Raw genomic sequence first — 16,607 nt, forward strand, 5'->3', positions numbered from 1 at the left:
TTATGATCATCGGTAGCTATGGCAACGGCAGGAAGAAGCGACGCAATTAGGTAACACGTCCGGACGCTCCTCGCAAATCGGTGACCTTTTCCAACCTCTAAAATGTTCCCAGTGTAGCTTTTAAGTGTGAGTTATTTTGTGCAGTTTGAACTAACTAACTGTGCTTGAGATGGATCAGTCAGTACAGTACAGTACAGTATGACCATGTGACCAAGTATGAAGTATTTGCCAAGGAGCCATATATGGGTTCAAAATGGACCCTGGAGGCTGAAGAGACAAACCACTTGATCTCTTACTAATCAATCGGCAGAGATTAAAAAGTTTACAGCGTAAAATTTTCGAGCACAACCTATATAATATAATTAGTGATTACTAGATCTACGATTATATAAACAAATGTATGTTGATGTGAGAGAACATTTTAAAATATTATTGAAATTAATAGTGTGTTTTTAAAATGAAAGAAATATGCAAAAAAAAAATTGACACACTGTCTCTTTAAGAAAATTATTAATCAGTTTTATGAGACTTATGTGCGTAAATCTTGGGGCCTATTACTTCCGTGTGTGCAATATTTTCAAGTCACATAAGAATGAGTTAAAGAATTGTTGTTATTGAAATTATTTATTGATAAAAATTATTATTGTTATTATTATTTTTTTATTTAATGGAGTCAAAATTGAGTCAAATACGTTTTTTGTTTTGTTTTGTCAGTTCGCCGCTCAACTTTTCTCGTGCTCGCCCTCCCATGAGTCGCGTGATGCATTCACAATCACTCGGAAATAGCAAAGTTTAACAAACCAGAACATGCATCACACATAATATGCTAGTTTGTGACAATATTTTATCTATATTTTAATTCGGCTTTTTTTGTTGTTGAAAGGACAGCTGGGTGGAAGTCTGTCTCATCACATTCCTGATGGGTGTATTGTTAATATTTTTATTGTGTTTCTAAATACTGAATACACAATTGTATGAAATGTGTTTCAGCCACATTTTTAAGGGAAACCGTCTTATTAAGTCTATTTAATTGAAAATGGTAAAGAAAAAAAGTATAGAGTCAATAAATGAACTGAATATTTTTATGTTTTAAGCGATTGTAAACATTTCCGCACTTCTGGCTGAGCAATTAAGACCATTTCGATTTCCGTTTGTGAACTTCTTTCCCCCCTAAACCAAACCGACCTTTGACGCGAACCTGCTGGTGGCTAGCAACAAGGCATAACTACCACTAGATGGCGCCATTGTGTTGTTTAGCCCACCGGATGTGAAGTCGAAGGCACTTGTCTCCCCATTCAGGAGAAAGCGTCTCCGGTATAAAGCTGTGAGAAAGCCCGGATGTGGAGACATGTTGTTCGGATGAAGGCCCCCAGCTTCCTCCTCCTCCTCAGTCACTCCAATGCACAAAAGTCTGCAAGTATAAACCTTTTATTTGGTTCGTGTTAGTATCAATCACACACGTGATACTTTTTTTTTCTTTTTTTCTTTTCTTTTTTTTTTACACCATAAGAATAATGAAAGTCAGCCATTCTTAATCAAAATGTAAAGTGATCTGCTTTATTTCAATTTGGAGTCATCCAAGGGGGAAACGGCGCTTTTCTTAAGAAATAGAAACATCTCGAGACATACAGTAGAGACAGTTTTGTTTTGTTTTTTACCTTACAAGACAATAACATGGATGGCCCCGTGTGAGTCACAAGCAGCCGCGACGCCAAAAAAGTTACAACATGCACCGAACGAGAGAACATTTATACAGAAACGACAGCATAGAAAGTCAACAGGTAGAAATGTTTTCGTTTGTGTGTTTTGTACAAAACGTGGACCAAGCTGGGGGACCTACAAACAACATCGTATAAGAGCGTTCCGATTTATCTTTTTGTCGTTTTCCCTGGTGGACTTTACAAAGACCGATGGCTTAGGCAAGGTTGGGGTCGATTCCACTGAGAACTTTAAATGTAGAAAAATATATATATTTTTTTTTGTAATTTGATCTAGTTGTTCATTGGCCACATACTCTGATACCGCTTTTCTTTTATGACGCGCCCTGAATGGACCCCAACCCTGTGATATAGTAGAGGGGGTTCTACTCTCTGGGTTCCTCACGATAATACAGCAAAAACCTGCATCCCTTTACGTCTAGCAGCAAACTATTACGAATCTTAAAAACAAACAACAACAAAAAAACCATTCACATGTTGGAACGTTTGGAGTATCTGTGCTCTTCATTGTGGCTACAAAATGTCAATAAATAGTCACTTGCTTGTGATTTGGAGTTCACTCAAATATTTATCAAGTTTTTGGGAGTCTCGTGATACGACATTTGATGGCTGCGAATGGTGTGCTCGGTTACATTTTATATTTATGGCCTGGAAGTATTTTTCTACAAAATACTTCAATTATGATTTTACTACTGCACCCATCGTAAACAGAAGACCACCGAGGTATACTGTTATAGGATCACCAATTACAGAACAGTGGGGAAAAAAATAAAATCATATCACAGTATCAAAGTCAAGGTATCTTTTTTTGGTGTCACGAATTACCAGAACAAAAACTTTCGGATGTGTACCAAAAGGCACTGAACTGAATAGAAATTTAATAAATATAATTAAATGCAACTTAAAAAAATACAATTGTGGAACAAAAATCAAAATATGTTTCATGTGTCATGTATCTGCCTCATCTATGCAGTTTGTTGTTCTCATGTTATTTTCAAATACAAACATTAGATAGTGCGAAACATTTTGTTGGGTACCCTCCTGTCAGAAAACATTGCCCGTCAATATTGTGTGTCGTATTTCTATGCACGATTACATTGAACAAACCTCGACGATGGTGTTTCCTGTCTAGTCATGAAATATTGATTGTCATCATAGTTGAAATATTTCATCCAAAATGCTCCCTGACAGCCTTTTTGTATCGAAAGCGCAAACGACTGGACAGATGATGAACGGTGACAGACCTTTAGTCGCAATTTTTTTTTTTCTTCGCCCCCATTTTATTGATTGATATTGATGATGATGTTGCTCATAACTGGCAATCAGCAGACCTAATTAGGTGTGACAATATATACGTCAATGAGATTTATGTGGCGGAGTTGAACAACGGCGAGGAAATGTTGGGCGTACATTGGCCTTCAATTGTCCTAATCGTGTTCCTCCAATTAAAGATCCGTTCAGTACCGCCAGGCTGAATATGTAAGTCAGTTGCTAATGTTTATCTCGTCAGTTTTCTCACAATAATTAAAAACACTTAAAGAAAAGACATTCTTTGTAAAAGATGTTCTTAAACAATTCTTCTTTCAAATCACTGTGCAGTAATTCAGATTCTGTTACAATTATGCCCGTTGTAATATATGGCAGTATTTTTTAGATTGTCTTTTTTATATATATCATTGAGCTAAATCATGAATATACAGTTAAGACCAAGATTATTCATAGTCTGGTGGCCAAATTTTAAGATCAGTTAATTTAAAATAAATAAATAAATAAATAAATGTCTTCACATCTCCAAAGATCACTTCTAAAACATTCCTAGGAAATCAGAAAATTCCATCAGTGGTGAGAAAAATAGCTGAAATGAACGGTTTATAAAATGTAAAAAAAAAAAAGAAAAGAAAAATCTATATTTAAAAAAAGAAGCAATTTTTTTTGTCCTCTCCATCTTGAAATAAATAAATAAATAATAAATAAATAAATAAATAAATAAATACTGATCAAAGGCTAAAATGCTAAAATGCATCCAGTGTATGACAAATTTTGGTTTTAGCTGTAAATAATATTGGATTAAAAATGGAATCTACTCGAGTATGAAGCATGTGGATGAAGTAATTTACTGCCAGTCAAAATGATTTTTTCCTAATAATGCTGATTGGTGCGCCTCCCATTCCATTTAACATTCAAACCCAAAAATGTATAATTACGTATTTTAATACATTGTCCTTCATTCCCAAAAACGTGTTTATACGTTTTTATGTGTTTGTTTTTAAAGGGATACTTGACTCATTGAGCCATTTTCAGCAGTAAAAAGTTCATATTTTGTCAATAATTAATGTGGTAACCTCTTTATATTTCATGTACAATTAGTACCTTTAAAAAATAATTTTTCTACTTGCTGTCGACTGATGATGACATCACCTGTGCTGAGGAAGGAGCTAACGACCAATCATGGCTCGGTTTACCGACCAAACCCAGAAAACAGGTGAACCATGATTGGTTGTTTGCTACTTCCTCAGCACATGTGATGTCATCATCAGTTGACAGCAAGTAGAAAAATTACTTTTTAAAGGTATTCATTGTTCAAGTTATCAAATTCATTCTGGACAAAATATGAACTTTTCACTGCCGAAAATTGTTCAATGAGTCAAATGCTATACAGAAGGCTTTGCTACAGCTTCTGAAATGAAGAGGTCGCTTAAAGCAATGGTAGTTATTACAACAACAACAAAAAAAAAAAAATGGCCAGCAGGTAGAAGCAGAGTATAAAAGATCAACCAGGGTCATGTTGCAACAAACTCTTTTTGCCAGTATTTTCAACATGTTTTTGAATAATGATGAAACTTATTTATATTCTAATGCAAACAGATACAAATGTACTTTTTTTTTTCCTGATTAAAAAAGGAGACTCTAATCTTTCTTTTGGTAGGTTCTATGTTTTTATAGCAATAGAACAGAATATTGTGTGGACCTTGCAAAATCAGGCTGTGTGATCTCTTTGGGGTGCTTCTTGGTATTTCACACGCAGAACGGAGGCGTCCCCCGACATGCATACATTCATTTGGGAAATTCTTTTCTATTAAGCGTCACACTCTCCCTCGCTCGAACACACACTCACACCCTCATTGCAATTCCTGTCACATTCTGGCTTCTCTGACGACAATGCAAAACACAAAATGAAAACGAATGGAATGAATGACAACATTGCGGTAACCTATCACAAACCGACTACTCTCCATTTTCCCTGCAGATCAAACTAGAATCTGTTCAATCCAAATTCATCATTGTGATGCTTTTCTTTCAAGGTTTTGGTTCAGTCCACAGAGCTTCACTTGTTTTTCTTAAAGGGTTTAAAAAAGGCAAGTATGTCACATCTCAACTGAGATGAACAATGACCATTTCCTCCGTTTAAATTAGACATTAAAGTGCATGTATATTCTCATAACAAATACGTATATTCCCTTAAATGTTGCTGTGTTATGAAGCAACAACAACAACAAAAAACATCACATATCCGCGATGTGCTACAAAGAGAGGTTGTAAACGTGTTGACGGGCGAGGTGGTGACATTTTCATAACGCCGCATCCGTGAGTCATGAGTACGGGTGGTGGATGGCGGCTATGCCGACGTGTGACGACCATGCATAAACTGCCATTCCCGTGTGCCTCCGTGCGCTCTCGTATATGTTACATGCAGTCGGACCTTCCCAACCCAATTAAAAGGCTGCGCAACGGCACCTGTCACCATGGCAACCAAGCATTTAGATACTGCATATATTGAAGTTAAGCTGTGTGCGTCTTCCGTGGGTGTGTTAGCACTGGTCAATTACAACTCGTGTGCAGTTTTTTTTATATACACTATGACTTGGGTAAAGAGAGATTTAAGCACCAAAGCAGCAAAACAGTCCCCCTCAAAATGACCTATTAGTAAATCAATCTCTTTGGTCACTTTTGGACAAAATTAGGCCAATGCATGTTGAATATTTGCTACTAAAATCTTAACCTTACAAGGGGGAAATGGTAGATTATTTAACTGATTACTAAATGGATAGTTTTACATTTTTCTCTAATACTAATACACGGTTGGTTGAATGTACGCATTAGGCTACTGGCTACATTAGACACACCAACACTTGTTGATTTTAGCACAAGAGCTGGCTCATCTTATTTCTTCCTTGATAGTAATACTCAGTTTTGATTGAGGTATTGCTTTATTTTTGCTGTGTTGAAGTTTGTCGTGTTTTTGAACAGCACTTAAAAGCAGATGAAGCGATTTAAGCACCGCACAACTGAAAACGACGACCCTGTACAGCAGGGATGTCCAAACTACAGCCCGGGGGCCATTTGCGGCCCGCCATCCATTTTTTAGTGGCCCGCGACATATGCTAAAAATGGCATTTGACTAAATGTTTGGAGATGGTCAAAGTAAGAAGGGAGGCTGTTGAAAAACAGGTGCTATGAAAGTTTATTTTAGTTAACTAAAACTAATGAAAAAAACTCAAATTCAACCCAACAATTTTGTTAACAAAATAAAATAAAAAGGAAGATGCTTTTAAAAAAAAAGAAAACTAACTGAAACTACATTTTATGTTTACAAAACTAACTATAATTATCGCAAACATCCTTCGTTTTAGTCTTTGGTAATTAATTTAATATATGAGCCTTTGGGGATTATTTTAAATGCGATTTTTAGTGCATTTATTTTGATATAAACAGAAATAATGATGTTGAGCCCATGGTGTTTTTTAAATGTTGCGCACAAGTAATACACATTAAAAAAAAAAACTAAAACTAATACTGAAACTAACTAAACTAAAACTAAGCATTTATTAAAGAACTAAAACTAATAAGAAAACTAACCACCCTAAAAACTAATTAAAACTAACTAAATTTAAAAAAACAAAACAAAACTGTCTCTCTAAACAAAATAAAAACTAAAATAAAAAAATCCAAAACTAGAATATCCCTATTGCCATATTACAAATAAATTGGTTTATATGCTGTTGCATTTTTCTAAATATGCAAAAGCACGAACAAATTCTTTGTACAATTTTTAGGACTAAACACAATTTCTCGTCATAACATAACGTGGCCCTTGCGTCCTTCTGATTTTTTGTATGTGGCCCTCTAATGAAAAAGTTTGGACTCCCCTGCTGTACAGTGTTTTGAATCTCCACATACAATAACGTATTTTATTGGATCGCAGAAAAACATGTCACAATTATCACTTAGAGCCTCAAAGAGAGAAAATTTGAAAGTGCATTTTTGATTGTTGAATGTTCTGCAACAACGCGGTGATACGTGTACGTTACTGGTAGGACATTTTGTAAGCGTGGCAATTTTATTTTATTATTTTTTTTTAATCATTCAAACTTATCAGGGTTGTTTCTACTTTGTAATGTATATAACCCAAATTTGAAAAACGGTTATACGGGTTAAATGAATACCCCTATGCCCATATCAATCAAAACTGAGACAATGTAGTACATACCACATTTATATTGTATTAGATGTTGTTAAATTGCATAGGTGTGTCTAATAAAGTAGCCTATGAGTGTACATTATGTTTTGTTCTGATAGTTCCCCATAAAAAACAAACTCTGAGTCTTCTACTTTCATCCATTACAAATAGCCGTATTGTAGAAGCCAATAACATAATAACGGCCCAAGTGTTGGAATTTAAATGGCACTAGGCAGTAAAGGCAGGGATGGACGTATTTATAACCATTAAGTTAAACAAATAGATCATACAAATGGGAACAAATAGGCAGAAAGACACAGAGAGAGAGTATGCATTTTCAAAGTTGTATCAAAAAACAAAAAAAACAAAGTTAAATATTGTGATTTTCGTATATTATTACGTTATGGGCTCAGTTATTACATTTGTATAGATTTTTCTTTTTACCAGGCCAATCACGTTCTAACCAGCCAGTTATGTAAAGTATTGGCCAAAAGTTACGTTTTTAAAGGTTCGGGATTTTTATTACGTTATTGGTCAATTATTACGTTATGGGCTTATTACATAAAAAGAAAAAAAAAAGGCCAAATTGATAACGTTATTGGCTTCTACATGGGTTTACATGGAGACTTTTTTTTCATTCTTTCATTCAAATAATTCCAAATGAAGATTTCTGTTTCGTGACATCATCAATTTCGATCTACTCCACTAAGTTAATCGAATCACCCGCGGGATACGTCGAGAAAGATGTAAACATCACGTGATTTATCAAGATGTAGTTCATTCCTCTTTTTAGCACTGTAGTTGTAACCGTTTTAACACTTTTTTATTGAAGCAACATCTTGATAAAAACAAGTTCCAAGTACGTAAAATGCGTTCTTCTATCTCAGATGAGCTCTTGGTAAGGAATATATCACCCCTCGGCATTTCCATTCCGATTGGTCATTCAGATACATTCTAATCGGAATGCGCGGCTCCATGTAATCCCGGCTAATGACACAGAGATGCCCAGGTAATATGAACCCAACTGGCAAGATGTAAGTGTTCTCCACCCTACTTATGATGTCATGTGACAAAATACTGTGGCTGATGGGCCGCAACCTCCAATATTGGAAGCCTCTGTTCCGTGACGCCGATTCTTGAAGCAAGATTACTTGTCACGTATGATTATGACAAAGCAGACTATCAAATAGCCAATATCGAAGGTATTTTATCTTTATCAAAAAAAAAAAAAAATACATTGATTGGACAATCTCGGGCGTGTGATTACATGAATTACCATCAAATCATCCGTCAGCAGTTGTCCTCACATGTACACACGCGAATGCAGACATGCACGCCCCCAACAAATGCAAATGACTAAGGCCAGGTATGAGAATGGAGGGCATGATGACACTTATAGGCTTTTAAGTCCTCTCCTGTGTCTCCAAGACGATGAAACTAGTTCCTGCTGGGACTGTTCTTACTGGAGAATGTAGCGCTAACCGTCAGCCTCAACAACCGAACAGAACCCAGTTTGATTTTCTCAAAAGTACTCAAGAGGATCGCTGAACAGACCTGCTGGCTACATCGGGGTGCTTCTTTGCTAGGAGGCTGTGGAATACTACCTCTTGATTGGAATGAATCGAAAGAGGGGCAGTGAAATTTTGTGTTTCTCCCCGAGTACTCGGCCCTCGTGTTCTCCCTGAGCCAATGACCCAATGGCATGCTCAGGTGATTTGTAAAACATTTGAACTTTGTTGCTCTCTTTTGTTGAGCGTTGGGTGCCTCTGTCACCAGCACTTACACTTACGCACTTAGACCTCAGTGGCTTTTGTCCAAAGTATTTTGACGCCCCCTTTCCCCCTTTTGTCTACGTCCTATCTCTGGACCAACGTGATTCTCATGAGGAACCCCGCAAATTCCTTCCCGGGGGAAGAGACAGTTTTGTCCCAGCATTTTCTGAGCCGCTTCCAAATGGTTGGTGGCTCTCTGGTAGTTGATGTTGATGCTGCGTTTGGGGCTGGAGCCGCTCAGCAGACAATCTGTGGGGCTGGCGTCGGAGATGTCGCGCAGGTGTTCGTCGTCATCCGTGTCGGCGTCAATGTATTTACTGATGGAAGAGTCGTGGAAGGTGAAGATGGTCGGGGCCAGGGTGGCGCTCTCTGGGGACTTTGGCGGCGTCCTGCTGCTGGCCGTGGTGTAGACGGAAACTTCGGGGCTCAGCAGAGAGTGGTCGGATAGGACGGAGTTGTTTGAGAGTGGCGACGGTCCCGGCTGCTTCTCACTGTGACGGCCTCCCTTGGAGAAAAGGCTTTTTGAGGTGTTGCCAGAGAATAAGAATCTCCTTGTGTTTTCTGAGGGTTTGGGAATGGTGATGGGAGTCAACGTTGGGGCACCGGTGCTTTGATGGCCTGTTTTTGCCAGAGTGTGCTGGGGAAGAGCTAGAGCTGGATTATGTGAGAACCGGTTACTTTCGTTGTGGCAGAGGTCCACTGCTGGGAAGCGTGGATTCTCCTGGAAGTCTGTAGCACAACTGATGTAGCTATCAAGGCTGGACAAACTTTTCATGTCGCCTACACCATCTGCGGTTCCCAGCAAGGGTGGACCGTGATCCTGTATGGCTCCCAACTCTATCTCGTCCCTTTGTTTTCCAACTCTGGAACCTTTAGCGTTGAGGTTTGGTTGTGATTGGGTCTTGGCCATTTGGGTGTACATCTCCTCCAGTTTCTGAACGTTTAACTTTTGGGGGCTGCTGTTTTGCCCCCTGTTCGGAGATCCCAAATCCTGGTCATTGAAAGAACGGTTGGAGCTCGTTTCCGAAACGGCTCTCTTGGGAGTCCATTTCCAACGGCTCGGTGAGAGGTGGTTATCATGAGGCCTCTCGTTCTTTTCTACCACCACATCCATCAGTTCTGCACTACGGGCAAAAGCCTCCTTCAAGTTCATGGAAACAATGCTACCATTCCTCTTTGCCCTCTCCAGAGCCTCTCTACGTTTAAGTGCTTTTTCCTGTCTTTTTTGCTCCTTGTAGAATTCGGAGAAGTTGTTTACAATAATGGGGATAGGGAGCGCTATTACCAGTACTCCTGCTATGCAGCATAAACCTCCGACTATCTTTCCAAGCAATGTTTTAGGGTAGATGTCTCCATACCCTACAGTGGTCATGGTGATAGTTGCCCACCAGAAAGAAGCTGGAATGCTTTTAAACTTTGTGTCCTCCTCATCCTTCTCGGCGAAGAACACCAAGCTGGAGAAGATCATGATACCCATGGCAAGAAAAAGAATGAGTAAGCCCAGCTCGTTGTAGCTTCTCCTCAGGGTGAAACCGAGAGACTGAAGTCCTGTGGAGTGCCGGGCGAGCTTGAGAATGCGCAGGATTCTCATGATCCGGAAAATCTGAACCACACGCCGCACGTTCTGAAACTGCAACACGCTCTTGTTGGATTCCGTCAGGAAGATGGTGACGTAGTACGGCAGGATGGCCAGTAGGTCGATGACGTTCAGGGGACCCTTGAAGAACTTCCACTTGTTGGGAGAAGAGAGGAAGCGGAGCAGGTACTCCATGGTGAACCACGCGATGCACACCGCCTCCACGTGGGCCAGCTGTGGGTTGTCGGTGGACTGGCCGAACTCGTCCGTGCCCTGCAGCTCTGGTAGAGTGTTGAGAGACAATGCGATCGTGGACAACACGATGAAGAGGATGGAGATGATGGCCAGGATCTGAAAGATAAATTGAAATAGTTTCATAAACAGGAATGCAGCCTTGCTTACTATAAGTACATTTCGATAGCAATAGTGCCATTGGCTGTGAATTAATGGACTGTCTGGCTCACTGCTCCTTCTTATCCTGTTCTGTCCTTTCCCATTGTGGCCCTGCCACTCATTGCGTCCAACTCATATAACATTATGTAAAAATGTAGTCAAAAATAAATATAGTCTTAGTGTTTATGAACATTATACAGCATTGAACTCATTCACTGCCATTGATGGAAAAAGACGTCAAATGATGCATTTTTTTGCTGGTCTGGCAATGAATGTGTTAATAAATAACTTGAAAAAAAAAATCAAAGTGGCCCTTGCAGCTTTCTATTTTTCTGTCTGTGGCCCTCAGAGGAAAAAGTTTGGACACCCCTGCTGTATCAATAATTTATAATTGCTTCATTGATTTTTACCACGTTTAACTCATTCACTGCCATTGACGGAAAAAGACGTCAAATGATGCATTTTTTTTTGCTGGTCTGGCAATGAATGTGTTAAGAGTCTGTTTTGAAAGGAATTTACTAGCCATAATACAGAAAGCTAGCATGTAATTATTTCTCAGCTGAAATCAAATAGCCAATTTCTGTATGAATGCATTTGAATGCTAAAACATCATTAATATCCTCCACCATCCCCTCTTTTGATCAAATTTCACCTCTCAGTCATCGGTCAAAACAAATAAAAAGCGCATGAGGCAGAGCGTCCTCCTAAATTGTCTGGAGGAAATGAAGGCAGTGGTTGTGAAGAGGGTGATTGACAGCTCGGGCTTTGACGACAGCCTAATAATTTGTCCACTCCCACGAGCGAAAGGGGCCGCAGCTAAATGGCTAAAGAGGCAACCTTATCTACGACCAATCAGAGCAGAAGGAAACTGTTGCCATAGCATCATGGCAGCAAGGAGTAATGATCTTGTCTGTTTATTTGCTCCTCTCTTCCTCCTGCTCCTCCTTCACCTCCCTTGGAGGAAAATCAGTTTGGGTCCAAAACGTTGTGGAGTAGTTGAGGTCCGAGAGTGAAGCTATGGCTTGCACAATATAATGAAATGAGACAGAGTCCAAGATTTGCTTTTACAAAAACTAAAAGTGTTATATGGGTGTAGGATTTCAGGGAATAGCTTACATATAAAATGGGGCCAAAAACATTTGGGTAAAAAAAACAACAACCAAATTTTGGGTCAAAAATAAACAGATACACTACCTGGTTCAATTTGACCAAATTTCAAAAAAAGAAAAAATGATTTTGTATAAAACAACCCAGAAAGTTGAATCAAATTGACCCAAGTAGCACATCAGTCCCTTTTTGACCCATATTCGGTTGTTTTGATTCAACTGTTTTTAGAGTGAAATAATCAATTCGAGAAAAAAATAAAATAAAAATAATCCACCATTAGTTTGATCTTAGTCGCCTTAGTTTGTTAAAAATATATTTGAGAGGGAAATTAATAACAAACTGGGATTAATTTGTGGTTGCACAAGTGTACACACCCTCTTATAATTGGAATTTGGCTGTGTTCAGAATTAACCAACCCATTCAAACTCATGTTAAATGGGAGTCGGCACACACCGAAATATTTTAGAATTATGGCCAAGTTGGACCATAACGAGATCTTCAAAACGTGTGAAAATGTAGAACTCGGGCTTCAGTCAAGGTCAGGGGAATTATAAACAGTTTCAAATGGAAGTCAGTGTTTTCACAAATACCTGCATTAATTAATTGTGGTCAATTAAAAAAAAAAAAATCATTAAAACCTTGCATTTGAACAGGGGGTGTGTAGACTTTTTATATCCACTGAATAATAGAAAGAAAACATGAGATTAGAAAAACATTTAGAGTTAGATTGTGCAAAGCAAAAGAATGTGGCTGCTTTAGTGCATATACACACTCAAACTAGGATTTCTTTCTTGCCCTTATTGCCAAAAGTGCTAATCGCATTCACCAAGGTGCTGCGTGCGAACATTTGTAATGAGTCAGAGAAAGAATAGCATCATGCTCCTAACAAATAGCTAATTTAAATCTGTGGGGTACCGTCACCATGGTGGGGACAGGACTTTAAAAAAAAAAATGGCTGAGGTAATAGGCTTGAGATGCTATAAAAAGGTCACTAATGAAGACACACCGGCGCCGCTGTGTAAGATAATTCTTATGAAGTCAAGTTCCACTCGGAAACCCTGCGCATTTCCCACCGGCTTGCGTCCCTTGCGGTGACTGCACACTGCCCGCCTGTCGTTATCTCCCGCCCTCCTTCCTTCCTTCCTGGCAGCTTTATTGTCATTGGCCGCTAATTTCATCAAAGCATGGCGCTATATATCAGCTCACTAAAAAGGCAAACGCATGCATGTCGAGGAAACGGGGCCGAACAGAGCAGCAGACATAATTGCAACGACATCAACCAAATTACCGACTATTTATAGTATCCCGGGTGGACTGACGTTTGAAAAAAAGATGCTATTAATGGCTGTGTATTAGTATTTCATGTACGCAAATGATATTTGACACTCACATGTATTTTTGGGAGCTTTGGGAAAAAAAATAAAATAAATCTGAAGCCGATATTTATATCCAGAGGAGACAGAGAGAGCAGACTGACAGGAAATCCCACTAGAGACCTGATACCTCACATCACCGAGTGTCTCATCTCATGTGGCACAGAAAACACAAAATTACCTTTTCAAGCAAAAAACAAAAGACAAGGTCACACCAACCCTCGCTCGGCCTCCATGAGATGTCCACCACTCACAGTGGATTATTTTACTTACTTTGACACCTTGTAAAGTGAATTTAGAGACTTCTTTTTAAATACTATCACCTGGACTCGTACCCCAAATCTGTATTCACATATTCAATTAACCAGAATCAATTCGATTGGGTTATTAAATGTACTTTTGCCAAAGAAAAAAAAAAATCAAATTTGACCGTAATGGTAAATTGAGTGCACTTCTACCATGTTGTCCAAAGTGCTTACCAAACCTCATATTCACTTTTTTTGAAAACATATCAAAGTGTACCAAGACCTCCAGGATCCCTCGCCCTACACTGGCCAGTGGCAGGACCCAGGATGTTTTCTCTTTTGGTAAAATGATAAATCTATCTGTGTCATACTAGCTAGCTAGCTAGAGCTAAGCTAAACTAAGATGATTCATCTCGTCCAAATCCTTTGTACTAGGATGATGTTAAGAGGCCAACAGCGAAGTAACGATGAAGGTGTTAGCCGGCCAAACATTCCCCATACATGCCCTACATACTACAATTTTCAATTAACTGAAAGCTGTGGTAAACATGCTAACCACTCGACCAACCGCGCTTCCCCTTTCTGGTTTAGCCTTTGATTCCAAAATCAACAGTGTTTTTCCACAGGTGATATAAAACAGTAATCCCAGTGTGTTGCCGGTGTGATTTCCCTCATCTACCACAGCTAACATTTGCATTCAGCCAGCAAACCAAACTCGGCTTTGCGATTCTTTGCGCGTTTCGCTGAGAATGTTCCGCTAATATTTGCTGACTTGCTCTAGTTTGCTATTTGCTGATGGCTTTAATGGCTTTATAGCGAGGCTTTTTCTTCAAGGCTGTTGTACTGGGAGGACTGAAAATTGGAGTTTTTGCCGTGACACAAACAATTCTTTTGTTTGGGGTGGGACGCACTGGTAGTTGCTTTCAAGTATTTCTTTTCATTAGCAGTAGAGGATTACAAAAGCTGTTTTAATATTTCTGCTTTAGGTAGATATTTAACTTCAATTTTGATGACGGAGTTAGAGAGTTTTTAATCTGTTTATTGTAGTTGTAGATTGCAGCGAACCACTTTGCAGCGCAGTTCTTGCATTTTGGTTATCTAATTTAGTGTTATTAGTGGGTCAAATCATGGGAAGCAGTTCTGAGTATGATGAACAGACGTTAAGGGTGGGAATGTAATTACTGAATGACTCATGGATCAAACAGAGATCTTGGCTCTCAATTTTGGATCCACAATACAATTGAAGGCACTTGTGTTACATCCCTTTATTGCTCTTCTGCCTTTTTTCATGATTACCTAATAAGTTGACTCACCTCAAAATGTGTTATATACTTACACAATAATTTAGATTGTTAACCTGTTCTAGGACATTCTTAAAATACATTAGTACAGTATGTAGTTGGAAAGGAACAATTAGCCTCTTCTTTGGTGTTATAAATTATGCCATTATGATGAATGTAGTTGTAATGACTTTCTCGCATGCTGGTTCCATGTTAACAACAACAACAACAACAACAACAAAAACAAACTCCAAAGGCTTGTCTTCTAATTCCAGCTGGAATCGTTTACTGCAGTTTTAGGTTAGCATAGTAAACAAACAAATTTGACAACTAAAATGCTGTAAGCGTCAAGTCTAAGCACTTCTTTGATCAACTCAGTAGAATAGTTTTTTTTAGCAGCCACTGGAGGTCGTTCAAGTTCCGGTATGAGAAAAACACACTTGTTAACAATTATGCAAATGAAAATGAGAACGCTAACGTGAATGTGAACATAAATAGTAAGGTAAACAGTTAAAGGGCACTTTTTAATTGGTTTGTTGTATGAATTGGTATGACAACTGTGTAATTGACATACACATGGACAGTGGTGTTCCTAAGGAACTTGGCACCCAAGGCAAGATTTCTGGTAGTGAAAGGCAAAGAAAGAACTTAATTATTTACATCACCCATTCAGAGTATTATTTCAGTATCGTGAATCGGGACTTGCAGAAGAAGTTAGGTTTACATTTCACAAGAATTGTTTTTTCTTGTGTGCTTTGCTTTCATTTCATTGTTGATGGTTCTGATAACTGGTTTTGATGATGCAGACCAATCCGAGTAGCACTCAGTACTTTATGAGAGAACATTTATATTCACACTCTTACTGATGAAATCTGCATTTAGAGCATCTCCCACACTTATTTTCATCCTTATTGGTACAACCGGCCGTCACACCAAGGTATTTTCGCTGTAGAGGAAGAAAATAAAAAGTATGCCGCGGAAAAGCCAATTTTCTGTAAGTGTGACAACGCAAGATGGCTGCCGCCGGCTTCACTTTTCGCTACAGCATGAGCAGCCCCGTTTATCTCGTACATCCGTGCTGTATCAGCCTGCGCATCCACCTGAGTCTGACCGTGATTTTTTTTTTAAGCTTTGAGCCAGGACAGCATACTAGCATTTTCATTTTATTTTCTTAACTAAAGAGCCAGACCCGTCACCAGAAAGTGCAGGGGGGCATTACCTTTTTTTTTCTTTTTTTTCTCGCATTAATACAACCTCTGAAGTATGTATGAGGAAAAGTGCTTGCAAAAATGTGAAAAATTTTGACTACGGAATGCACAATATTAGGGGTGTGAATTGCCTAGTACCTGACGATTCGATTCGTATCACGATTCACAGGTCACGATTCGATTCGATACCGATTAATCCCGATACGAATTTATAAGTCGATTATTGCGATTTTTTTCATTCAAATTTAGAAAATACTAATCAGTAAGCTTGTAGAGTGTAAGATTTATATGAAAATGTATTATTTATTTATCTGAAATTTCAGTCTTATAGAGGTTGTAATCTGTTTCATGTTTGAACAGCATTAAAATAAAATATTCAGGCTTAATGTTCCGTTCATATAACATTCTTCCATGCTCAAGGTGTGAATCCTAACCCGAAGTCAGACGTTTTGTTGAATATTTTTCCATTAAAAATGG

At 38.6% G+C, this 16,607-nt stretch overlaps 1 protein-coding gene across 1 annotated transcript in view; it reads right to left on the minus strand.

Moving 5' to 3' along the window:
- Positions 1 to 4,263: 4,263 nt before the first annotated feature.
- kcnb1 (potassium voltage-gated channel, Shab-related subfamily, member 1) overlaps positions 4,264 to 16,607 on the minus strand; it is a 35,973-nt gene continuing 23,629 nt past the window's right edge. Inside the window, exon 3 of the mRNA XM_077530774.1 lies at positions 4,264 to 10,875. Within this exon, the coding sequence (XP_077386900.1) occupies positions 8,977 to 10,875 (1,899 nt within the window). The 3' untranslated portion in view covers positions 4,264 to 8,976. The remainder of the gene's footprint in view (positions 10,876 to 16,607) is intronic.

Source organism: Festucalex cinctus, chromosome 8 (genome assembly GCF_051991245.1).
Source record: "Festucalex cinctus isolate MCC-2025b chromosome 8, RoL_Fcin_1.0, whole genome shotgun sequence".
In the NCBI taxonomy this organism is placed as follows: domain Eukaryota; kingdom Metazoa; phylum Chordata; class Actinopteri; order Syngnathiformes; family Syngnathidae; genus Festucalex; species Festucalex cinctus.